This window comes from Oncorhynchus keta, chromosome 7, assembly GCF_023373465.1.
Source record: "Oncorhynchus keta strain PuntledgeMale-10-30-2019 chromosome 7, Oket_V2, whole genome shotgun sequence".
NCBI lineage: Eukaryota > Metazoa > Chordata > Actinopteri > Salmoniformes > Salmonidae > Oncorhynchus > Oncorhynchus keta.
In genome coordinates this window covers 19,545,325-19,571,248 of record NC_068427.1, presented here as the reverse complement: position 1 = coordinate 19,571,248, position 25,924 = coordinate 19,545,325, and the positions used below count along the sequence as shown (strand labels likewise).

General features: G+C 43.1%; 1 protein-coding gene across 19 annotated transcripts in view; it reads right to left on the bottom strand.

Moving 5' to 3' along the window:
- Positions 1–25,924, bottom strand: part of caska (calcium/calmodulin-dependent serine protein kinase a) — a 221,074-nt gene that overhangs the window by 27,183 nt on the left and 167,967 nt on the right. For 6 of the 19 annotated variants that reach the window (XM_052522126.1, XM_052522123.1, XM_052522131.1 and 3 more), the window contains exons 6-16: positions 24,555–24,657; positions 13,864–14,042; positions 13,604–13,726; positions 12,718–12,801; positions 12,501–12,600; positions 11,809–11,826; positions 11,395–11,516; positions 7,580–7,657; positions 3,966–4,013; positions 2,959–3,039; positions 687–875 (exon numbers count right to left, since the gene is read on the bottom strand). In XM_052522126.1, the coding sequence (XP_052378086.1) occupies positions 687–875; positions 2,959–3,039; positions 3,966–4,013; positions 7,580–7,657; positions 11,395–11,516; positions 11,809–11,826; positions 12,501–12,600; positions 12,718–12,801; positions 13,604–13,726; positions 13,864–14,042; positions 24,555–24,657 (1,125 nt within the window). Of the gene's footprint in view, positions 1–686; positions 876–2,958; positions 3,040–3,965; positions 4,014–7,579; positions 7,658–11,394; positions 11,517–11,808; positions 11,827–12,500; positions 12,601–12,717; positions 12,802–13,603; positions 13,727–13,863; positions 14,043–16,655; positions 16,862–24,554; positions 24,658–25,924 lie in introns of those variants that run through there. The other 13 variants (XM_052522140.1, XM_052522130.1, XM_052522134.1 and 10 more) reach the window with 7 other exon arrangements.

Below are 25,924 nucleotides of genomic sequence, written 5' to 3'. Positions count from 1 at the left end.
CAGCAATCATCACTCCTGTGTTCCAGTGGCACGTTGTGTTAACTAATCCAAGTTTATCATTTGAAAAGGCTAACTGATCATTAGAAAACCCATTTGCAATTATGTTAGCACAGCTGAAAACTGTTCTGATTAAAGAAGCAATAAAACTGGCCTTCTTTAGACTAGTTGAGTATCTGGAGCATCAGCATTTGTGGTTTCGATTACAGGCTCAAAATGGCCAGAAACAAAGCACTTTCTTCTGAATCTCGTCAGTTTATTCTTGTTCTGAGAAATGAAGGCTATTCCATCGGAGAAATTGCCAAGAAACTAAAGATCTCGTACAACGCTGGGTACTACTCCCTTCACAGAACAGCGCAAACTGGCACTAGCCGTAATAGAAAGAGGAGTGGGAGGCGCCCAAGTGCACAACTGAGCAAGTTGTTAGATAGCTTCAATATGGTTTCTCAAGGGGAGACTACAGTCTTGTCCTCTACCTGTGTCCGTTAAGATAGGACAGGTTAAGTCTGATAGAGACATTTTTTCTTTTGGGCTGTTCTCCGTGTATATTTGGTAAATCTACTTGAATATTTTATATGATATGGAGCTTTCATCAGTGGATCATCAAGACTAGTAAATATATCTACTCACTGAGCACGTCAACCCAAATGACCCAATGTGTGTGTATATAGCCCGTGTTTGTGTCGTACCATAGGTTCGTCAGTGTTCTTCTGGAACTGCACCAGTCGTACTCGAGTCACGTTCTCCAGGTCCATGTCCCCGTTGGTGCTCTCGGGCGATTCTCCGTTCAGGTAGGGCGAGGTGGGCGGGGGCGTGACCCTCAGAGCCTCATCACTGTACACCTCGTGGGCCACCACGTCATGGGTCTGGAGCAAGGCCTTGAGGCAGGGGAACAGAAAAAGGGGGATTGGGAGATGGAGGGAGGGAGTGGGAGCAAGACAGAACGTCATCAAGGGTCTGCAGCAAGGCTCACCTAGACACCCAGCAAGTAATAGATTCTCGCACACAAACAGTATATTCTTGAAGGCTTCATAACATACCACAGACAGGAGAAGCCACCCCTACCGCCTCCTAAAAACCTACATACAGACACCCATCACAGACTGATAGCTTTATTCAATGACAGAGAGAATTTTTGAGAGGTACTTTACCAAAAAACTAGGAACGTCATAAGACATGCAAGCATAAAACCCCAACAAAGACTAACCTGCCTCTGGCTTCACCTAGTGCATACATTCATCGAAAGTTAAAAAACACACACATGCACGCGCGCGCACACGCACACACGCACACACACACACACACACACTTTACTACAAGAGCCCACTAATGAGAGCAGGCTCATGGGTTTGAAGAGAATTAACCCCCCCCACCCGCAGATAGAGGCTTTAAAGTGACATTCCACCACTAACTTTCTCAACACCCAGGTCAGAGGTGATTTCAGCACAGTTATAAAGTGCATGCTAACTTCAGTCGAACGATGCTATGGACACAACATAGACGAGTGCTGTAACAGTGTCATAACTACTTTATATTAGGCAGGATTCAGGTTAGCAGAAAATGATTATACCTTCAGCAAACTACGCTACTACAACAGGTACTTAAAAGCTAGACACTCCTGTACTCAAGTTACAAGAGAAAAAAACTGAATTCCCAAACAAAAGCATTTCTGAAGTCAAACCCAGAGTTCTAGAATATCTGGTCAACAGTAGAATTTGAGGAAAATAGAAAAATGTAATTCAACAGTTAGAATGAGAATGTTAGTTCCTCACCAGTTCCTCACTTAATAGCTGGTAGACGAAGTGAAAAAGCTGGGCTGTCTGTAGCATGCTCCTGAGAGACTGGTGGCAGGCTGGGGACACACATACCTTTCCCTTTGTGTGTGTGTGTGTGTGTCTCTAGGAATGTGGCTGCTTGTACCTAATGGTGCCTCCCTCGTCTCACCTCCTCTGCCCCCCCACCCCCACCTCTCTCCATCCCCTCTCCCTTCTTGTCAGACTGGGTAAAGCTTGGCCCCAAATCAGATACGACTCACTGACCACTCTGTTCCTCACATAATCTCTCCCTCTTTCCAAAACGTCCCTTCCATCTCTCCCTCCACACTACAGCCTGTAGTGCTAGGCCCCAACTTTCTCTCTTCCTGCCTCCACGACAGGCTCCGCTCTACATGGACACATTACATCAGACACATTCTCCCCCAAAATCTCCACCCCTATTTCTCCCCATTTCTTTCTCTCACTCTCTCTCCTGACTAATCGCTCACTCTACCCCCGTTCCAACTGCAATCTAATGTTCTTCTCCTCCAAATGTCCCAATTCAACTCCAACATATACACCGCTCTCTCTCTCTCTTTCTCTCTCCATCCTGTGGAAGTGTGTGATTAATAATGCCTCAGTAATAAGAGGATGACTCCTCCCTCCTCCACTTCCCCCACCCCCCTTCTCTCTTTGTAGTATTGACCTCTTCATTGATCAGAGGGGAGGATAAGACACAGTGACGTGATGAGATTAACAGTGAAGCTTTTAAAGCACCTTGAGAAGTGAGACTGTTTTTCTGTCTTTAACACTGGGAACAAAAGACCAGGGAGGTCACACACACACACACACACACACACACACACACACACACACACACACACACACACACACACACACATGGAGTCTTCCTATCTCTTCTGTTCCCCTCTTTCTCTGTGAGGGTCTCTAGAGATGTAAAGGACCTGATTTAGCACACTATTCTCTCTGTCTGTCTGCATGGAGTTTCAGTCTTGCCTACGGCATCCCACAGGGGGATTGACATAAATAAACCTTCCTCTTCCTTTTATATTTTCTCTTGCTTTCGGTCACTCTACCACCCTCCCTCTCTGTCCATCTTCCTTCATCTGCTCCCCCCTCTCTGCTATAGCTTCAGTCATGGCGCCTAAACACAGCCAAGTCGAGGTGTGTGTGTGGTTTCACTGACCATAAAGTGCGGCTGGGTCAGTATCCGTCTGAGCTCCTTGACGTCGTGGTTCTCCGGGTAACAAGAGATCTCTTCCAATACCTGTAAGGTAGAGACAACAGCGCAGGGCGTCAGTCAGGTCGCCTTTCTGTAGAGTTAAAGTAGTCCTGCTCAATGCCTGTTCCAACCACACAAACGCAGGAGAGTAAATGTGTGGACTATTGAGTGACACAGTACATCAACCTCTGACCTGATTATACACACATACATACCCTCTCAACAGTTCCTAAAACACACCCCTTTAGAATCACTTCAACCAATAAAATCGTCACTTTGAAATCTGGCAGTCCATGAACTCCCCCCTCATGGCTTCTCTTAACCAATCAGAGTCCACCTTAGGGCTTCATCACACCCCCTGCTTCTCTGAGTGACTTGATTTGGCATCTGCTATGTCCCATCTGCCTGCTGAATGAGGTGATGGAGATGCCTGGCGCATAGAGGTGTGTGTGTGTGTGGCAAATGGAAGGTGTATAACGTTTGTATTCATCGCAAAACATGAATCCAGTGCCATCGCCATTGATCAATCAGTGTGTGTGTGTGTGTGTGTGTGTGTGTGTGTGTGTTCAATACTGTTGTATCCATTGACTCATCATCTCTGATCAATTTAAAGACATTCACACCTCTCAGACCCAAACCTAAAATCAACAGATACAAACAGTTTACATACAGTACTAGCAGGCTATTACCAACATTCTGAGTTAAAACATGAACAGACCCAGAACAATTGACAACCTCTTTTAGAGAGAACACACTCACAGCCACACTACAGACTCCTTTATGGACTCACACACTGAACTACAGCCTACATGGGTCGAGCTACAGCCTCACGTATGCAGAGTCACAGACAGCTCTACGCTTTGCCCAGTCTCCCACTGTCAAATACCAAAATGCTTTAAAACAAAACCAACTGGTTTTCCTGTCTATTGTGTTTGTGTGTGTTGGGTTGTGAAAGACGTCAGGGGGCTTACATATTCCAGGTGTTTCAAAGCGGCACTTGCGTCGTCTTGGGTGGAGCTCTTTAGACCAGGAGGAGGACACAGGGAGGGACAGTTATACATGTGACCTCTGATGATGTTGTTGGTCCTCATAGGAGGAGTCAGGGGTGATTGGGTCAAAGATCAGGGGATGTCAGGAGGGTCGGGGGAGTAAAGGTTGATAAAGGTAAAAGATGACGGCATCGAGGGGGGGTGAAAGGTTAGTGTCTATACGCGTAGTAGAGCCACAGAGACGAGGGTCAAATCTGTGCTAGTATAGTATCATTTTAAAGCATTTCAGTGTCGCCAGTGGGGATCAGTAGCAGGAAGCCAAGCAGAGTATTTCAGTGTCCCCAGTGGGGATCAGTAGCAGGAAGCCAAGCAGAGTATTTCAGTGTCGCCAGTGGGGATCAGTAGCAGGAAGCCAAGCAGAGTATTTCAGTGTCCCCAGTGGGGATCAGTAGCAGGAGGCCAAGCAGAGTATTTCAGTGTCCCCAGTGGGGATCAGTAGCAGGAAGCCAAGCAGAGTATTTCAGTGTCCCCAGTGGGGATCAGTAGCAGGAAGCCAAGCAGAGTATTTCAGTGTCCCCAGTGGGGATCAGTAGCAGGAGGCCAAGCAGAGTATTTCAGTGTCCCCAGTGGGGATCAGTAGCAGGAGGCCAAGCAGAGTATTTCAGTGTCCCCAGTGGGGATCAGTAGCAGGAGGCCAAGCAGAGTATTTCAGTGTCCCCAGTGGGGATCAGTAGCAGGAGGCCAAGCAGAGTATTTCAGCAGAAGTCCCTTTAAGTCAACGGTGGGAAAGAAAGAAGAGGTTTTGTTCTGTGGTGAAATACTGGATCAATGTGTACAACATTGACTAGAAAGACACTCAGATCAGAACTCAGGAAAAAAGTAATGATTTCAGCAGAGACAAAATAAAAGGACCCACTTCTAGAGGAAGTATGGCAACTAAAGAAACATTACACGCACACATGCATAAAAAAAGACACACACAAGCATGCACTCGCCCACACATCTGTTCAGTCTCCCTCCATACAACCTAATCCAACTAGACTAATTCAAAAAGGGAAAACTATGACCCAGACACAATGATAAGTAGGCCATGACTATGTCCCGTCCAGGACCAGACTGAGTCAACTCGAGTTGGTTCATTACTGAAGTCCTTTAGACTCCAACGAGAGTCCTAACACTGCTCTAAAAGGTATTTTCCAGTGTTAATAGAGCGGTGTTAGTTTTTACACCCACTCCCTCTTCTTCTTAGTCAGACATACATTTTAATAGCCCTCCACATACAAAAGAGCCTAATACAAACATTTCACACTTACAAAACGTGCGCTTGTCTTGTCAAAGTCCATACACAAGCTAGTGATGCACACCCCCGGCTCGCCATTTCCTGTTAAGTAGCTACTTCCACTATAGGCAGGTTCATTGAGAGTGTGTGAGTGCAGCTAGTTGGCTTGAGGTAAACACTATGCACCAGAGTATGCGAGGCCACTGGGCTGTTTGGTACCAATGGTGTATAAAGGAAGTAATGGCGCCAGAGGTCACAAAACAGCCCACCCCAATACACTCCACTGTTCCACAAACAACTACAGCATAGAAAACAAATAACAGGAAAATGTGTGTGTGGGTGTCTTTTTGATGTATATGTGTGTGTAGTTCTGACACACACACAACTGAGAAAGTGTAAATAAACAAGCACTCTGAGCTCGTTATTATTTTAATACGGTCTATAAATGGTCAAACAGACTGTGGAATAGCTTCACTAACAATGGGTGTGGAAAACCCGCAAAATTAATAGGTCTTTTAAGTTTGTGGAAAAGGCTACATACAGTGCATTCGGAAAGTATTCAGACCCCTTGACTTTTTCCACATTTTGTTATGTTACAGCCTTATTCTAAAATGTATTAAATAAAACATTTACCTCAATCTACACACAATACCCCATAATGACAAAGAAAAACAAGTTTAAAAAAAATGTTATTTACATAAGTATTCAGACCCTTTGCTATGAGACACGAAATTGAGCTCAGGTGCATCCTGTTTCCATTGATCATCTTTGAGATGTTTCTACAACTTGATTGGAGTCCACCTGTGGTCGATTAAATTGAGTGGATATGATTTGGAAAGGCACACACCTGTCTATATAAGGTCCCACAGTTGACGGTGCATGTCAGAGAAAATACCAAGCCATGAGGTTGATGGAATAATCTATTTTTGGTGGTGAAGCATGGTGGTGGCAGCATCATGATGTGGGGATGTTTTTCAGCGTCAGGGACGGAGTCTAGTCAGGATCGAGGGAAAGATGAATAGAGCAAAGTACAGAGAGATCCTTAATGAAAACCTGATCAGGATCTCTCAGGACCTCAGACTGGGGCGAAGGTTCAGCTTCCAACAGGACAACGACCCTAAGCACATAGCCAAGACAACGCAGGAGTGGCTTCGGGACAAGTCTCTGAATGTCCTTGAGTGGCCCAGCCAGAGTCCGGACTTCAACTTGATTGAACATCTCTGGAGACCTGAAAATTGCTGTGCAGCGACGCTCCCCATCCAACCTGACAGACCTTGAGAGGATCTGCAGAGAAGACTGGGAGAAACTCCCCAAATACCAGTGAACCAAGCTTATAGCCTCATACCCAAGAAGACAAGGCTTTAATCACTGCCAAAGGTGCTTCAACAAAGTATTGTATAAAGGGTTTGAATACTTACGTAAATGTGATATCAGTCTTGTATTTGTAATACATTTGCAAAAAAAAAATTGTAGATTGATGAGGGAAAAAAACGATTTAATCCATTTTAGAATAAAGCTGTAACATAACAAAATGTGGAAAAAGTCAAGGGGTCTGAATACTTTACGAATGCACTGTACTCTATCTAATAGAATGCATTCCATTCCAAAACTGTTATCCCCCACTCGGACTGCCTTTGTCCACTTTTCTTTCAGGGTAGAAACCTTTTAGAATGAAACACAGGGCCTCACTCTTTGACAGTTTAGTAGTTTCAAACTGTCTTGATCAAATGACTACCTCCGATATTGACTAGCTGTTGTTCCTTCAATCTTCTTAACAAATAAGCCATGTTGGCTGACCTACTATAGACCCAGTTTATAAACACACCTGACCCCTAGAATCTGATTCAAGATCAGAGAGACCCTTCTGGTCAATACCTTCTTAATCTGTTTCTTTCAAAATCTGACCCCAGGCCAGATTGACCCAATGTTAAACAAACAGCAGATACCCAAAGAATGCTTAGGAAGTAGATAACAGCATTGAAGAGTTAGATAGGATGTCTCAAATTACACCCTATTCCCCATATAGGGCACTACTTTTGACTACTTCTGATCAGAGCCACATAGGGCTGTGGTCCAAGGAGTGCAGAATATGAAAAATAGGGTGTTATTTGCGATGTGAACATAATGAATAGTAGAATGATGGTGATGAGAGATGTGTTAATAACTAGAGCCGTGTTGGTAAAGAAGACTGATCAGGGCAGAGGCATAGGAAGCAGCATGTGATAGATAGAGTTGATCATGTGATCAATCATATAGGTCTTCACAAGCATGGTGACAAGCACACAACATATCAGTGTGTGTGTGTGTGTGTGCTCACCTCTTTGGCTCTCTGCACAGCATCGCTAGAGGGGTTTCTGATCTGGGGGGAGGACTTGGTGTTGATCTTGTCGTAAAGCTGAAACAACACGACACACAACACTGAACAACAATGAATGGCTCATGGTGAATCATTTCAATGGCTGAATGATACATTTTGTTCCTTCTCTCTGTACTCAGAATGACCGGTTGTCTTTAGTGCCAGGCTCTCGTCAATGTGGACAATTGCTTGCTTTCATTTAAGCATTACAGAAGATTTACAATGTAGGGAACATTTATTATATAGTTTATGATGCAGACTGAAAGAGGAGCAACACTTTGGTTCTGTATGCAATGAACCAGCTGACTATACAAGATCAACTGTTGAGGTTGTGTGCGTGCGTATGAATCAGTGTGTAAACACAATGTACACACAGTTGAGTAGTCTCCACTAACCAACCAAGACAAGCAGAGGAGTTGTGTGTCAGACACAAATAAAAGTTGGGTTCATTGTTCACACTATTGAGAGGAGAAAAAGAGAGCTTGGTTGAAAAGTCAGCGATAAAATAACTTAGGATAGAAAAATGTAACTCATGATCGATCTTCATAAGAATGTGTGTTGGATAATGTACACATTTTTCTGGACATCAAAGGAGAGCAGCTGACATAAGACAGCACGTACATGTACAGGTGCACGCACGCGCACACACACACACACACACCTCTCTTTCAAAAGAGGCATTTCCCCATAGCTCCTGGCCAGAGACAAAAGGCAGACCAATAGTACTATCACAAGTAGCAGTTCTCAGCCGCTGGTTTAGGCAACAATCAAAAACATGGTACAAAAACAGCTAACATTTAGTTAATGTGTATTCCTCATTTAGAAGTCGAAACTACAGCTGGGAACGGTCCCGTTTTTCTAGAAACTTACATTCTGTGGCTATCCTTCCATGAACTTATTTGACTAAATGTATGTGTTATTTGTATGAACACTAACACAGTGATATTCAGACAGTATTATCATGCTAAGTCTGCTGTGTGTGTCCTTCCTGAGTATGTGATGGGAAAAGGAGGAGAATATTCTGAATGTTTGAGATGTCTGTGGTGCATGGGTCTGCAGTGGGAGTCAACCATGTTTGGACAGATGCCTGTGTGATGTATGTGTGGGGAGTGCATGGGGAGGCTGAGCACTAGACACCTGCTGTTCCTGGGAAAGTTCAGAGGCTCTGTCTTTCTCTGTCCGCTCCTACTGTGGAAGGCTGACATGAGAACCAGGGTCCAGGGTTTTTTCTGCATAGAAAAGTCTTGGGCGGTCCACATAAGTGTTTTCTTTGGGCCGCCCATGTTCAAACAGTACAGTGATGGAACAACTTTTTCAGTGTAAACTTAAACAAGTAAAACCCAGATATAAAGTATGTAGAAAGGATCATGTATATTTTTTCAATAAGATCTTTGAGAACTAACAATAACCAAAACAAAAGCTAGAATCTAAAATTGAAAAAAAGAAGATGCATTCGGGAGTATTTTTGTCATGACATGGGGCATAGCTGCGGGAAGTAGGGGTGCTGGGGTGAAAAATCTGAAGTAATAAATCAATTCAAATAATAACGATAAAATGATAAAAGGAGTGCACTGTGGTTTTACAACTCCTGACATAGCCATCTGCAGGGTCATAGAAACCACACCCACCCACACAATGACACCCACCAAGGCGCACACACAGTGCCTGCTTCATTTTGAGTAGGTGTATGAAGTCTCGGTAGCTAACAGGAAATTCTATTTTCAGATCTGCTTGCAATGTTTAGGTGTGACGATACAGACTGTCTTATAAAACTGCCTTAAGTATAGACTGTAGGACATACTGGATGAACTTTACACTTGGCACTTACTTCAAACTACTAATGCTACCATTATAAAAAGATCTTACAGATTGCTTATTAAAACTTGACATTTTCAGAAACAAGTGTATATGCATACCTTAAAATATTGTCATTTAACATATCACTCATTTGCCTAACTGTCAAACTGTTGTCTGAAGTTAGTCAACAATGTTCTCCCTAAAAGGAGTGAAATAAAAGCCTTACTCCATCCCAAGTAAGGACCACTGAAACACACACACACTGAAACAACAAGACCGACTCACCAACTAGGTCCCAAGCAGTACCCAAACACCCTAACCCAGAAGAGAATATGCACAACAAGCTCTAAGCTAGCTTAGCATCCAGACTAGGCTACTGTTACAGTACATCCATTCCGTTTCCCGTGGATCTGTAGTTTCCCTGAGCCTCTCTGTGTGTGAGTGGAGAGGATGGTAACATCAGCCCTACAGATGTACTCACAGCCTACTGCAGGAGTCTGGAGTCACACAGCAGTGAAAGGGGCTAAGGCCTGACAATAGCACCCATTGTTCACGCTCTTTTCAGTGCAGAAGTCTGGGTCTCTCTCGCTCTCCTTGTTTCTGTCGCTTTTCAGAGCTGGATTGTGGGGGTCTCTCTCTCTCTCTTCAGTGATGGAGTCTGGGTCTCCTCTTTCTTTCAATTTTCAGTGAAGCAGTGTGATCTCTTGCTCTCCCTAATGGGCATCTGCAGCAACAAGTTTCTAGTGAAAGGCCTTCCTAGGGAGAGAGAGTTGGAGACAAGTCTTCCTCTCTTTCTCTTCTTGACCCATTCAGCCCCTGGCAAATGGGACAGGGTCTGTAAGCAACTGCCTCATCCTCCCCCTTCCTTTTCCACTAACCCTTTTCTAACACTCTATTTGTTAACTCCCTTTCCCAACCCCCTCCAAACCTCACATCCTCAACTTAAGATATTGTAGGCCTTATAAGTTCATAAAACGCATGAATGCGCGCACACACACACAACCAACCTAGATAACAGTATGTGTTATGACTGTCAAGTCAGTTTCCAGAAGTTGCATAAGCTGTTATACTTTGTGATGAAGGGTGTGATTCAAGTGTTACCAAGACCCCTTCAGGATTAAGATAAGAGTTTTTAGAGTCAACAGGCCTCAAAGTAAGCCCTTTAGTAAAACCCGGTTTCCCCCAGCCAGATAGCCTTCAGTAACACACACACACACACACACACACACACACACACACACACACACACACCTTCTCTCCTAATGTGGCATGAAATCATGAGTGCAGCATAGTTTCCTCTGCAGGGTGTGTGTGTGTGTGTTTTGGCAGTGAGCTGCTGGTGCCCTCTGGAGCAGAGAGGTTTGGTGTTTGGCTGGCTGCTCTGAGTTCTGGGTGACAGACAAAACACAGAAAACACTGGCAAGAGAGAGGGACAGAGAGAGTGAGTGAGAGACTAATCTGTCCATCTTCCACTTCTCTTTCTGTAAGAACAACATGACAACATGCGTATAACACCACATAACCCTCTGATAAACTATATGGAGTTTGCACAATCTTTCTCCCACATATATTCACTTATTTTCATGTCAACAAGGGAAGGTGTCTACAAACGGGCTAGATAGCTAGCTAGCTAAAGGAAATGAGCCATTCATGTAGTCAGCTAGAGTTAAGAGTATTGGAATGGAGCAGTAGCCTAACTGTCAGAGGCAGACAGAGCCGTGGGAGTCAGCTGATCAAGTTTCTGAGTGTCTGACCTCCAGCTAAACTCCCCTCCGCCATAGACATGAGTCAGTCAGAGAGAAGAGGTTAAAGATGACTCAATGACAGCTGGTGCCGATCGTCATTTAATGACAGAAACACCACATCTGTCTGACTTACATTTTAGTGGCCCGACTAGCAGTATGTCTGTCTATGTGTTGGTCTCATTCTGTGTGTGTGTGTGTGTGTGTGTGTGTGTGTGTGTGTGTGTGTCTACTCACATCTAGTAGTGTGTGTAGATGCTCGTCTTGGAAGACACTGTGTAGGAAGTCCATATCTTTCTCACTGCAGTCGGTCAACGCATGGATCTCCTCAAGACTGTCCAGCACCTGAGACACAGCCCCTGTACACACACACACACACACACACACACACACACACACACACACACACACACACACACACCAAAACAGACAATCCATAATCAGTAAGACAGTTATGTCGGCAACAGTACAATAAAAGAGAATACATTGAACAGGAAATGGGGAAAAAAGCGTCAAATAATGCAAGACAAAACAACAAATGGACACAAAGCACACGCAGGCAGGATCTAGGTGTGTGAGAGTTGATTGCTGGAGAACTAGGGACAACAACACAGACACAGAGCAGTATATACCTAGAGGAGGGATACCTACTTTCTGCTGCAAGTAGTCCTATCAGGAAGGCAGCATTAACACAAACAATAAAGAGTTTACGGTGAGACAAACGGAGTTATCATCCTCATATAGGGACTACATGGACACAACAAAGGTAAAGAATAACTAGAATTGTGGCTGAAACATTCTCTGAAAACAGTGCAGCCCATCCAAAGATTTCAGAGGTGCTGAATTGACTTGCTAGTCCAACAAAATTAACAGCAGTACTGTGTCAGAGGTTAGAGAAATTCTAAACTGTGTGTGTGTATGTCTTCAGTAGAGTCCATGTTTTACAGATAATGTTTAATCAAGTGTTGGGCTGGAACAAAAGCCTGCAAACCCAGTACAGTCGCTCTCCAGGATGACGTTTCAGAAGCCGGTGTAAGAGTTAGAGCACTAGAGAAGATATTTTCTTTGTGAAAACAATACATTGAAAAAGACATAAGACAATGGGGGATACCTCGTCAGTTGTACAACTGAATGTATTCAACTGAAATGTGTCTTCCGCATTTAATCCAACCCCTCGGAATCAGAGAGGTGCGGCGGACTGCCTTAATCGACATCATCGGTGCCCGGGGAACAGGAACCCAGAGTTGTAAATAATTGTGTGTGCGCACGTGCAAACGTGTGTGTGTGTGTGTGTGTGTGTGTGTGTGTGTGTGTGTGTGTGTGTGTGTGTGTGTTACTCCTACCCGAGGATGTGGGGTCTTCAGAGAAGTCAGGCATCTCCTCTGGTGGATCTCCGTAGAAGGAGTTAAACTTGTGGCTGGAGACTGCTGCCAGTACGGCTCCCTGAGACAGAGACAGTTAGACAAACCATCTTCCCTGTCAGCACCAAATGTTTTAAAACATGAACACTCCTATTGTCATTCCAACTAGAAAAGGAGAGTAGAATTTGGGGAGCTTTACCTTGAGCTTTCTCCTGGCGTTGAACTTCCTCAGCTGTTCCACCGTCTCTAGCAGGTGGATCTTATAGGCATAACGGTCTCTCTCCTGATCAATACAATCACAATCTCACTTTACTAGCCTTTCGGTATCCCAAGAAGACAATGTGTGTGTGGACATGTTTAACTATTATTTTGGGGACCAGAAGTCCCCATAAGAATAGTAAACTAACAATCATTTGACCAACTCCGGACATTTTGTTAGTCCCCATGAGGTCAACATGCTATTTCTAGTGGGTTTAGGGTTAAGGTTAGAATTAGTGTTAGAATTAGAATTACTTTAAGGGTTAGGATCTAGGGTTAGTTTTAGGGTTAGGATCTAGGGTTAGAGGTAAGGTTAGGGTAAGAGTACAGGTTAGGGTTTTGAATGGGACTGAATTGTGTGTCCCCACAAGGTTAGCTGTACAAGGCTGTGTGTTTGTGTGTGTTTGTACACTGTAAAAGGGGTTGCAGTGAATTTGACAGTAACTTACAGGCAGCTCACTGGCAAGTGACTGTATTCCATATTACAGTACCAAAGCAAGTACTGTGTAATGGAACAGTACAATACCTTATAATGTACTGTAAAAACATCAATGCTCCCATAATACAACATACCAGTTAACTTTGTACAGCCCTTTCCCGAATGGGTGCAACAGATACAGCCTTGAGCCACACAACAATACGATGCATCCACTCGTGGTCAAAACATGTTTGCTACTGTAAAAATACGGTACTGTAGTCTGTGGGGTGGAATTACAGTACCATTTGAAATACACCCCCCCCCAAAATGTTCACACAATGCACCATCATTTACAGTATGCTGTGATCCAGTGGAGTTTGAGGCAGACAGTGTGTGTGTGTGTGTGTACCTTGAGCCAGGGGTGGTTGAGTGCCTCGTAGACAGTGATTCTCTCTGCAGGGTCCAGCATGAGCATCCGTCTCACCAGGTCTTTAGCGCTCTCCGAGATATGGCCCCATTGCCTGGGGTTTAACTGGAGAGACACGCACACGGAGAGAGAGAAAAGCACACACACATTTTCAGGTGGGGTAAGGCTACTAATAGCATAGGCACAGACTGGAGTTATTATTGTACACATCATTGTGTGGTGGCGTTTTGTAAATCAACTACTACCTTGTATTTGCCTCTGCAGATGGCTTCAAACAGGCGTTCCTTTGTGCCGTAGAAGGGCAGGCAGCCAGAGAGCAGGATGAAGAGGATGACGCCACAGCCCCACACATCTACTGGCTTACCATAAGGCTCCCTCTTCACCACCTCTGGGGCCATGAAGTGGGGTGTTCCTACACGACCTGTAGGGAAGAGACAAAGGGTAGACACGCATTCAGTCATACACACGTGTGGACAAGTGGCCCTCCTCTGGGACTCTAACCTTGTCGTGGTGAGGGGGCTTATTTACCTCAATGACCCCTCAGAGCTATGCAGGTGGGAGGTAACTCCCAGCAGTTCTGACCAAACCGGACAGGTCTAGGGTGAGGGGTCAGACGAAGCACAGTCCGCCTATTGATCATGGAGCCTTACAAAGGAAAATGATCTACGACCACTGAAGATAACAGTGGGCACAGCAGCCTGGGAAGGGTTGCGAAGCTACTGGTAATTTACCACAGTTACCGGAATCTTTGGTTATTTTGGTAATTAACAGAAAATCTATGGCAATCTGGTAATTTTAGGGATAATCTTATTTAATTACTTATATTTTACATGTGAAAAGGCCACAGAGGGTTAGAGGTAATTACAGACACCTGTGAAAATCTGAAGTACCCGTCTTGTGATAGATTGCATAAAATCCTTGAAAGTTACCAAAGATCTGGTAGTTTGAAAATTTCTAGTCACCCATTCAGTTGTTCAAAAACTATTTCGGAAAGCAAAACTACAGAAACACAACCTCACCTCACCTTAGCCGAACAGACTACTCTAAAAGGGTGCCCAAACTCAACTGAAAGAACAGTCAAGAATGAGAATTGGATGCTGGAATGTCAGAACATTTTACCAGACAGGAAAGCTGTCACAACTAGCTGGAGAGATGAGAAGATACAACCTGAGCATTGTTGAAGTCTGACAGCACAGCATTGTCTTTTATCGATGGTGGTTATGTATTGTCTTTTATCGATGGTGGTTATGTATTGTCTTTTATCGATGGTGGTTATGTATTGTCTTTTATCGATGGTGGTTATGTATTGTCTTTTATCGATGGTGGTTATGCATTGTCTTTTATCGATGGTGGTTATGCATTGTCTTTTATCGATGGTGGTTATGTATTGTCTTTTATCGATGGTGGTTATGCATTGTCTTTTATCGATGGTGGTTATGTATTGTCTTTTATCGATGGTGGTTATGTATTGTCTTTTATCGATGGCGGTTATGATATAGTTTAGTACCTTGAGCGTGGCTGAGGTGCACCGGTGACCAGCTCGGAAACCGGATTGCACAGCGGAGAAGGTACGGTGGGATTCAAAATGATCACTGATCTGTTTGTTAACTTGGCTTTCAAAGCCTTTAGAAAGAGAGGGTCCAGATTATCTAGCCCAGCTGATTTGTACAGGTCCAGTATTTGCAGCTCTTTCAGAACATCTGCCATCTGGATTTGGGTGAAGGAGAAGCTGGGGAGGCTTGGGCAAGTAGCTGCTGGGGAGCTGTTGGGGTAGCGAGGAGGAAGGCATGGCCAGCCATAGAGAAATGCTTGTTGAAATTCTCAATTATCATGGATTTATCGGCGGTGACAGTGTTTCCTAGCTTTAGTGCTGTGGGCAGCTGGGAGGAGGTGCTCTTATTCTCCATGGACTTGACAGTGTCCCAGAACTTTTTGGAGTTAGAGCTACAAAATGCCAAATTTCTGTTCCTAACTGACTGTGTGTATTGGTTCTGACTTCCCTGAAAAGTTGCATATCGTGGGGACTATTCGATGCTAGTGCAGTACGCCACAGGGTGTTTTTGTGCTGGTCGAGGGCAGTCAGGTCTGGAGTGAACCAAGGGCAAAATCTGTTCTTAGCTCTACATTTTATTGAAAGGGGCATGCTTATTTAAGATGGTGAGGAAATTACTTTTAACAAACAATTTGAGGAAGTCTCTTCCCACAAAAACCCACCCATAAAGCCACATGGGTATGCCTGGCCCACAAAAAAACTGATTGATCACATAACAATAACCAGGAAATGGAGGAGACTGCTCCTGGATGTCAGTCAAAAGAGGGGCCGACATCGACTGACTATCACCCCGATAGGATAATACAGGATGAAGTTGGCAGTGAAGAGGAAGGTTGGCAGTTGGACGCAGGGGCGATTTGACGAGAAAAGTACAAAATAGCCAGATACGCCAGGAACGGGGAATACTGTATCTCAAATATTTTGAGTATTGGGAGAAAACATAGATGACAAGTGGTCAAGATGCAAGAATGCCATCACAAGAACTGGCGAAGAAGTACAAGGCCACAGGGAAGTTAGGAGAAAAGACAATCACAGGTACATTTTAGTCATTTAGCAGACGCTTTTAGCCAGAGCAACTTACAATTAGTGTAATCATCTTAAGATAGCTAAGTGAGACAACAAAACATACCAATCGTATCAAGTACATTTTCCCTCAACAATGGATCTATGCAAAGTCAGTCTTAGTGTGAAAAGACAAGTGTGAGATGACACCTGGAAAGAAATAGAGGCAAGGAGGGAGACCAAACTCAACTGGGAAATGGATGGCACCAAGAGAGGAAGTCTGCAGCAGGAATACAGACATAGAAATAAGTTGGTCAGAAAGAGGGAAAAGAAAGCACACAAGGAACAGCTTGCTAGTGAGGTGGAGGCAGCAGCCAAAGCAACAAAATTCCAAGGAGCTGTACAAGATCACCGGACAGCTGGCTGGGAAGAACAGGAGCCGAAGCCACCCCATTAGAGATAAACGGGAAACCCTCTTACCAAAAAATCCCAAGAAATGGAGTGCTGGAGATAACACTTTGAGGAAATTCCAAACAAGCCTCCACCTGACTTAACCACAGACACTGTGCCAGCAACAGCCCTGCAAACAACAATTATTTGCTAGGATGTCCCCGGAACATCACAAAAAGATCACCTAACCTGGTCAGGAAGCTATCAAAACACTTAGTTTAGAAAATGTAAATGAACTCAACCGGCAGGAGGTTTGTTTGCTGTGATTGAGTGGGGGGAAACAGCTGCGGGCAAGGTTCTGACAGATGGGTGTGTCTTGGTGTTGGCAAGGATTTGTTGCTGGCCACACCCCCATTTCTTGAGGAGAAAGCAACAAAAACTAGGCCAAATCAGCAGGTGCAGTTCCCCTTTAAGTCAAGTAAGTCATGGACACATGAATGCTCACAGAATATCACTTCTTTTTTCTGAACAGAATGTCAATTCTACTGAATAGGAAAGAAGAAGTGGTCTTTATTCTGGCTTCAGAAGCCACAAACTACCAAAGAAATTGGAACATCATTGATATTCATATTCTACTACAACTCTTTACTACGCTTCTGAGTGTGCGTTTTCAAGTTTGAAGTTATATGTCACATGCACATTGGAAGATGGTGCTGAAGAACATGGCTGACGTTCAACATTCTCCCAAACAATTGTGCAATTTTGTAAAAAAAAAAGTATTTGGTATAAGTTATTTTTTAACTTATTGTTTGCATAATGTTGCTGATACCGTCTCTTAAAACCTCTTGCAGCTCCCCTCCTACTTTGTGCAATTTCCACCTGAAGACATACCCAAATCTAACAGCCTGTAGCTCAGGCACAGAACCAAGGATATGCATATTCTTGGTACCATTTGAAAGAAAACACTCTGAAGTTTGTAGAAATGTGAATTCAATGTAGGATAGTAACACACAATACATCTGGTTTAGATAAAACAATGAAAGAAACCATACGTTTTTTCAATTTATTTTTGTATCATCATCTTTAAAATGAACAAGATAAAACAAACATTCAGATGGGGACAATTTCAGTGAAAAATATAAGAGGGCAACAGTACTCACACAAGTAGCCCAAATGTACCCAAGTGGCCAAATTGGTGAAGGTATACATTTTGAAACAAATAACTATATACAAAATACCAAAATGATATTCTAACACCCCCAACGAATTGAGAAAGAAAATGAGATAATTTTTTTGTTGAAAAAAAAAAAAAATTTGATAAAAAAATATATGAAATAATATATATATATACATTTACAAAATAAAATGGGTAACTATTTACACACTTTCAATATTTGGAAGACCCTCAGTCCTCTATCAAATCAAATCTATTTATATAGCCCCAGCTGAAAACCCCAAACAGCAAGCAATGCAGGTGTAGAAGCACGGTGGCTTAAAAAACTCCCTAGAGAGGCAGAAACCTAGAGAGGAACCAGGCTCTGAGGGGTGGCCAGTCCTCTTCTGGCTGTGCCGGGTGGAGATCACAGTGGTTGTAGAGGGTGCAACAGGACAGCACCTCAAGAGTAAAAATGAACAGTTTAGGGTTCCATAGCCGCAGGCAGAACAGTTGAAACTGGAACAGCGGCAAGGCCAGGTGGACTGGGGACAGCAAGGAGTCATCATGCCAGGTAGTCCTGACGCATGGTCCTAGGGCTCAGGTCCTCAGAGAGAGAGAAAGAGAGAATTAGAGAGAGCATACCTAAATTCACACAGGACACCGGATAAGACTCCCATTCGGAGTCAGTGTCACTGTGAAAGAAAAAGTTCAGTTAGAATAGTTTCACATATGAGCCCTGTATCAACAGGTATAATAAACAGATATATATAGAGAGTTGAAGGTTGACAGTTGAATATATTATAATATTATTATTACCTGCTAGATATACTGTCTCTTTTATATGACATTTCAGCTAGATCTACTGTCTCTATTATATTATGACAGACCAGCTAGATCTACTGCTTTATTATATTACAACAGACCAGCTGTATCTACTGTCGCCATTTCACTTTGGCCATTGATGTGGTCCTGCCCTCTCCTCAACAGCCTCAAATAGGCTATGTCATGTGGGTTGGGGTGGGGCGGCAGACACACGCATCTCACATTTCATGACATTGCATGTTTATATATTGCTTCTAAATAAAATAAAATAAATCACAAATAAAATTTTATATGATTAATTTCAAACAAGGGCATTAGCATGATAAGAACTTACCAGTCCAAAACGATGTCCTCTCCCGTTCAAAAAATATTCCTCCACAATCTCTAAATGAAGCGTCCTACAACAATCTCTGTCTCACCTTCCCAATCAATTTATTCAAAAATGGTGTATACATCTGTATATCTAGACTTAGATTTAGCTTTCCCTGACTTAGTCGCCATACTGATTGATATATAAACAGCTGAATCTGCGCATTCACCAAACACTGCAGTGCGTAATATGCGCAGCTTCTTCCGGTATGAAACTTCAATAGCGAATGACTCACTTTACGCTGAAGCTTACTACATGGGTTGGTCTTGCAACACATAAACATGGCGTATTGCCGTTTAGCTCAACTCATTGGCTATCTACCCAGCTAGATTTCAAGACGATCAGTGGTCATTGGGTTAAAAGACAGTCAATCAACGAAACAGCGGGCAAATCATTGGTGCACAATGATGTCATGACTTGTTGTCTTCAAATCGGTTTCTTTCAGTCAATACGTCCCGCGAAATGGCCCATCAGGTTTGATTGTGTTACAAACAATCCAGTTGATTGCAGTGAAACCAAACATGACTGGAAAAGTCATGTTCTGTGTGGATTATTTACCTGGAATGTGTCGTCAAAAATGGAATGAGACGGAATTAACGACACAAGCGGTTCACAAAATGTTTCGTGTTAGGCTATAAAAACAAATTTGATCAAACAAAAGATCATTCATTGTGTAACAATGAGCATTGGAATTGCAAACAGACGAAGATCATTAAAGGTAAACAATTTATTTTAATGCAGTTTGTGCTTATGTTACACCTGTGCTGTTTAAATGTTTTATTTTTTTATGGAGCTCTATGCTCAGATAATCTCATCGTATCCTTTCGCAGGAAATCCTTTTTTAAATCTGACAATGCAGTTGGATTAGCAAGATTCTAGGCTTTCGATACATGTGAGACACTTGTATTTTCATGAATGTTTAATATGACTATTTACAGTGCCTTGCGAAAGTATTCGGCCCCCTTGAACCTTTTGCCACATTTCAGGCTTCAAACATAAAGATATAAAACTGTATTTTTTTTGTGAAGAATCAACAACAAGTGGGACACAATCATGAAGTGGAGCGACATTTATTGGATATTTCAAACATTTTTAACAAATCAAAAACTGACAAATTGGGCGTGCAAAATTATTGGCCTATAGGGAGGAGGTCAGAGAACAGGCAGTGTGGTGCCAGGACAACAACCTCTCCCTCAATGTGAGCAAGACAAAGGAGCTGATCGTGGACTTCAGGAAAATGCGGGCCGAACAGGCCCCCATTAACATCGATGGGGCTGTAGTGGAGTGGGTCGAGAGTTTCAAGTTCCTTGGTGTCCACATCACCAACGAACTATCATGGTCCAAACATACCAAGACAGTTGTTAAGAGGGCATGACAAAACCTTTTCACCCTCAGGAGCCTGAAAAAAATTGCCATGGGTCATGAGATCCTCAAAAGCTGCACCATCGAGAGCATCCTGACCGGTTGCATTACCGCCTGGTATGGCAACTGCTCTGCATCTGACTGTAAGGTGCTACACAGGGTAATGCAAACGGCCCAGTACATCACTGAGGACAAGCTTGCTGCCATCCAGGACCTATATAATAGGGGGTGTCAGAGGAAAGACCATAAAATTGTCAGAGACTCCAGTCACTGAAGTTATAGACTGTTTTCTCTGCTACCGCACGGCAAGCAGTACTGGAGCGCCTAGTCTAGGATCAAAAGGCTCCTCAACAGCTTCTACCCCCAAGCCATTAGACTGCTGAACAATTCATAAAAATCGCCACGGGACAATTTACATAGACACCCCCCCGTACACTGCTACCTCTAGCTGTTTGTTTGTTACCTATGCAGTCACTTCGCCCCCACCTACAAGATCACCTCAACTAGCCTGTACCCCTGCACACTGACTCGTTATCACTGCCCCCTGTATATAGCCTCATTATTAATATTCTTAATTTGTAACTCTTTATTATTACTTTTTATTTCAGCCTACTTGGTAAATATTTTCTTCTTGAACTGAGCTGTTGGTAAAGGACTTGTAAGTAAGCATTTCACGGTAAAGTCTACACTTGTATTCGGCGCATGTGGCAAATACATTTTGATTTGAAGTACAGTGAAATGCTTTACTTGCACCTCCCCCCCAAAAAAGGAGATAAGAAAGGAAGAATAAAGACAGTGTAAGTTATATACAGGGTGAGTACCAGTACCAAATGTACAGTGTGCAAGGACACTGGAGTAGTTGAGGTAGATACAGTAGATACTAATATATAAACAGGAATAATAGTGACCAGGAGCAGGATAAATAGATAGAAGCAATTGTAAATGGCAATCAATAATCAATTAACAGCAGCTTAATGGTAGTAATACATCTAATCAATAATAATTTTAGCAGCAGTGTAGGTGTGAGGGGTTGTGTGCGTGTGGTGTAAGCAGTGGTGGAAAAAGTACTCAATTGTCATACTTGAGTAAAAGTAAAGATACCTTAAAAGAAAATGACTCAAGCAAAGGTCATCCAGTAAAATACTACTTGAGTAAAAGTATAAACTATTTGATTTTAAATCTACTTAAGTATGAAAAGTAAATGTAATCACTAAAATCTACTTAAGTATCTAATGTAAAAGTATAAATCATTTCAATCTCCTTCAAATTACAAACGGTAGGCAATTAAGGTCACAGTTATGAAAACATTAGGGACACTAAAGAAGCCTTTCTACTGACTCTGAAAAACACCAAAAGAAAGATGCCCAGGTTCCCTGCTCATCTTCGTGAACGTGCCTTAGGCATGCGAGGAGGCATGGGCAATAAATTGTGTCCAGGGCAATAAATTGCAATGTCCGTACTGTGAGACGCCTAAGATATCGCTACAGGGAGACAGGACAGACAGCTGATCGTCCTCGCAGTGGAAGACCACGTGTACAACACCTGCACAGGATCGGTACATCCGAACATCACACCTGTGGGACATGTACAGGATGGCAACAACAAAAACCCACCATCGCTGGACCAGACAGGACTGGCAAAAAGTGCTCTTCACCAACGAGTCGCAGTTTTGTCTCACCAGGGGTGATGGTCGGATTCGCGTTTATCGTCAAAGGAATGAGCGTTACCCCGAGGCCTGTACTCTGGAGCGGGATCGATTTGGAGGTGGAGGGTCCTTCATGGTCCTTCATGGTCTGGGGCGATGTGTCACAGCATCATCAGATTGATCTTGTTGTCATTGCAGGCAATCTCAACGCTGTGCGTTACAGGGAAGACATCCTCCTCCCTCATGTGGTACCCTTCCTGCAGGCTCATCCTGACATGACCCTCCAGCATGACAATGCCACCAGCCATACTGCTCGTTCTGTGCGTGAATTCCTGCAAGACAGGAATGTTAGTGTTCTGCCATGGCCAGCGAAGAGCCGAATCTCAATCCCATTGAGCGCTTCTGGGACCTATTGGATCGGAGCGTGAGGGCTAGGGCCATTCCCCCCAGAAATGTCTGGGAACTTGCAGGTGCCTTGGTGGAAGAGTGGGGTAACATCTCACAGCAAGAACTGGCATATCTGGTGCAGTCCATGAGGAGGAGATGCACTGCAGTACTTAATGCAGCTGGTGGCAACACCAGATACTGACTGTTACTTTTGATTTTGACCCCCCTTTGTTCAGGGACACATTATTCCATTTCTGTTAGTCACATTTCTGTGGAACTTGTTCAGTTTATGTCTCAGTTGTTGAATCTTATGTTCATACAAATATTTACACATGTTAAGTTTGCTGAAAATAAACGCAGTTGACAGTGAGAGGACGTTTATTTAAAAAAATTTTTTTTACATTGTGGCCTTTCTCTTGCATTTCAAAGATGATTAAAAAAAGCATGTTTTTTTTCTTTGTATTATATTTTACCAGATCTAATGTGTTATATTCTCCTACATTCATTTCTCATTTCCACAAATGTAAAAGTGTTTCCTTTCAAATGGTATCAAGAATATGCATATCCTCGCATTATGTTCTGAGCTACAGGCAGTTAGATTTGGATATGTTATTTTAGGTGAAAATTGAAACAAAGGGTCCGATCCTTTTAAGCAACCCAGACGGAATGGTTTTCTTGTTTTTTAAATTGATGGATAGTCAGAGGCACACTTCAACAGTGAAACTTAATCTACAATCGGAGCATTTGTGTTTAGTGAGTCTGCCAGATCAGAGGCAGTAGGGATGACCAGGGATGTTCTCTTGACAAGTGTGTGAATTGTACTATTTTGTGTGTGAATTGTACCATTTTCCTGTCCTGCTTACTGGGTGTAAGCATGTGGTAATTAGTAATGAGTCTGTGAGTGAGGGTGTGTGTATGTGAGTAGGTGTGTGTGCGTGTGAGTAAGAGTGGCAGTGAGTGGGTAGAGCCTGTGGATGGGCATAGAGTCCGTGTGGATAGTCTGTGGGAGAGGGAGAGCAGTAGTTATTAGCCATTTAACAGCCTTATGGCCAGGGGATAGAAGTTGTTTAGGAGTCTGTTGGACTGAGCCTTGATGCACCGGTACTGCCTGCTGGACGGGAACATGGTGAACAGTCTTGGGTGGCTGGAGTCTTTGGCAATTTTTTTGTGTGTGCTTACATGATTGACCAGACAAAGTCAGGTCTAAATCCTATTTTAAGGTCAGCCCACGTACACAGGTGTGTAGTTTCAACGTCCTGTTAAAGCACACGTGTCAGCATTGTTGGTTAAGGGCTTGTAAGTAAGCATTTCACTGTAATGTCTAGGGAACCTGTTGTATTTGGCTCATGTGAAAAATACAATTTGATTTGTTAGTAAGAGGAAATTTGATTGTTGGGTCAAACCAATGTGTGACGAAAGCTGATGGCTGATGTGTCAAGAACATGAGTAATGCATTACAATGCATCAGGGATGAAGATAAATATATTTTCCTCCCTGATTCAGGCACCGGGGAGCATATTTTGTTGGTTTATCTTGTCTGCTGTGAAAACACTCATTCAAATGAAATGTTAACCTAACAATTCATTCATACATCTGGTACACTACATGTGGCGTTACCCTTGGAGCGACTGAACACACTGATTACGCATGTGTTTCTCTGTTGCTCATTAAGAACAACTTGATTTAAGTCTTGGTGTGGTTCAATGTGGCAGTTACTGATATCTGTCCCCCATGAGACACCATAGGAACAAAGCCAGTATTACTTCCTCAACATATTCTGAATGAATCTAATTTAAGAAATCTTGTAATTCATTTTAACGTTTTCGCCAAGGAGGTTTAAGTCATGCAATTGTACATCTAGCTAAGGTGTTTGGTGCAGTATTTCTCAACTAAAAAATGTGAGACCTGTTGTCTTACGTAAACAAAGTCTGATCCTCTGCTCTGATGGGCAGGTTTGTCTCACTGTCTGTGTGTTCTGTGGTAGGATTGGATAGAGCGCAACAACTGCAGCTGTGTATCCTGTGTTAGTGGGTAAGAGAGCATTGTGGAACATTAACTCGATATAGCCTCTTTTCCAATATCCATAGTAGGATAACCATGTAGAATAGATGGCCGGTACATTCTGCTTGGTTCCATGTGGTATTTTAGTGTGGATATTGGACGGAGCCTGACAGCCAGTTCCAATTCAGATCTGCAAACATCTGAGGGATGCACAGGGACATTCCCAGCATGCAATGTGTTGTGTACCTCCAGCCACCAGTCCTGACTCTCCCAGTTGGATGGCCACGCCGAAGCCTCCCAGCTTCACTGGAGCGCTGTTCTCTTTAGACGCCAGGAGGACACAGTGGGGCTGGAGGACAAATGGAAAGAAAGAAAGAGTGGAGAAGAGAGAGAGAGAGAACAATATATTACATTTTTGATGAAATAGCCAGTATGATATTTAAACTGCATCCAATGGCTTATCATAGTGATCTACGCTTCATTATTGGCAATAGGTTCAGTACACATCATTGCATTCTGTATCAGAAAGTAGTCTGGCCCTCGCTTAAGTCTCGCAGATCATGCACTGCTCTCTTTTTGGTTCATAAAGCCCAATTGTGCAAACTTCCGCCATATTTGACTTTACTTTAAATTACAGACATACGAGCCACCAGACCTGATCACAGGGATGGCTATAACTCTAGAGGTCCTGTTGACCACTACAGAATTAGGGAAATCGCTCCGTAAATGGAATGATCTACAGATGCTCTGGCGCATCAAAGGGCAGTTCAAGTTGTTAATGAAGGTCCTCATTGTTGAAGAATGTGTTTGTTCTGAAACGGCTTGTAGTATGGCATGTTTGTATTGTGCTGTATGTTCGCATGTTGTACATTTTTTATACATTGTGTTCATGAAGGGTTCTCTTGAAAAAGAGGCCTTGGTCAAATAAAATAAGTAATTGTGCACACAATCCCGAAAATTGCCTTTGACTTCACAATGACGCTTAAAGACACACATAGCGATCTCAGAAGGATGTTCTATTTTAAACCATTAAAGGAGACACCCACCAATAAAATATAATCTAAATACAAGACACACCCTCACACCCACCCTGAAACCCAGAAGTACCCCACTACAGTGGAAAGTCAGACATAATATTGTACATCGGGAAGCAAAGAAAAAAGTTTGAGCAAATGAGAAGCTGTCTAGGTATAGGATCTAGGTATAGGATCTAGGTATAGGATCTAGGTATAGGATCTAGGTATAGGATCTAGGTATAGGATCTTGGTATAGGATCTAGGTATAGGATCTAGGGATAGGATCTAGGGATAGGATCTAGGTATAGGATCTAGGGATAGGATCTCGGGATAGGATCTAGGTATAGGATCTAGGTATAGTATATAGGGATAGGATCTAGGTATAGGATCTAGGTATAGGATCTAGGGATAGGATCTAGGGATAGGATCTAGGTATAGGATCTAGTTATAGGATCTAGGTATAGTATATAGGGATAGGATCTAGGTATAGGATCTAGGTATAGGATCTAGTTATAGGATCTAGGTATAGGATCTAGGTATAGGATCTAGGGATAGGATCTAGGGATAGGATCTAGGTATATGATCTAGGGATAGGATCTA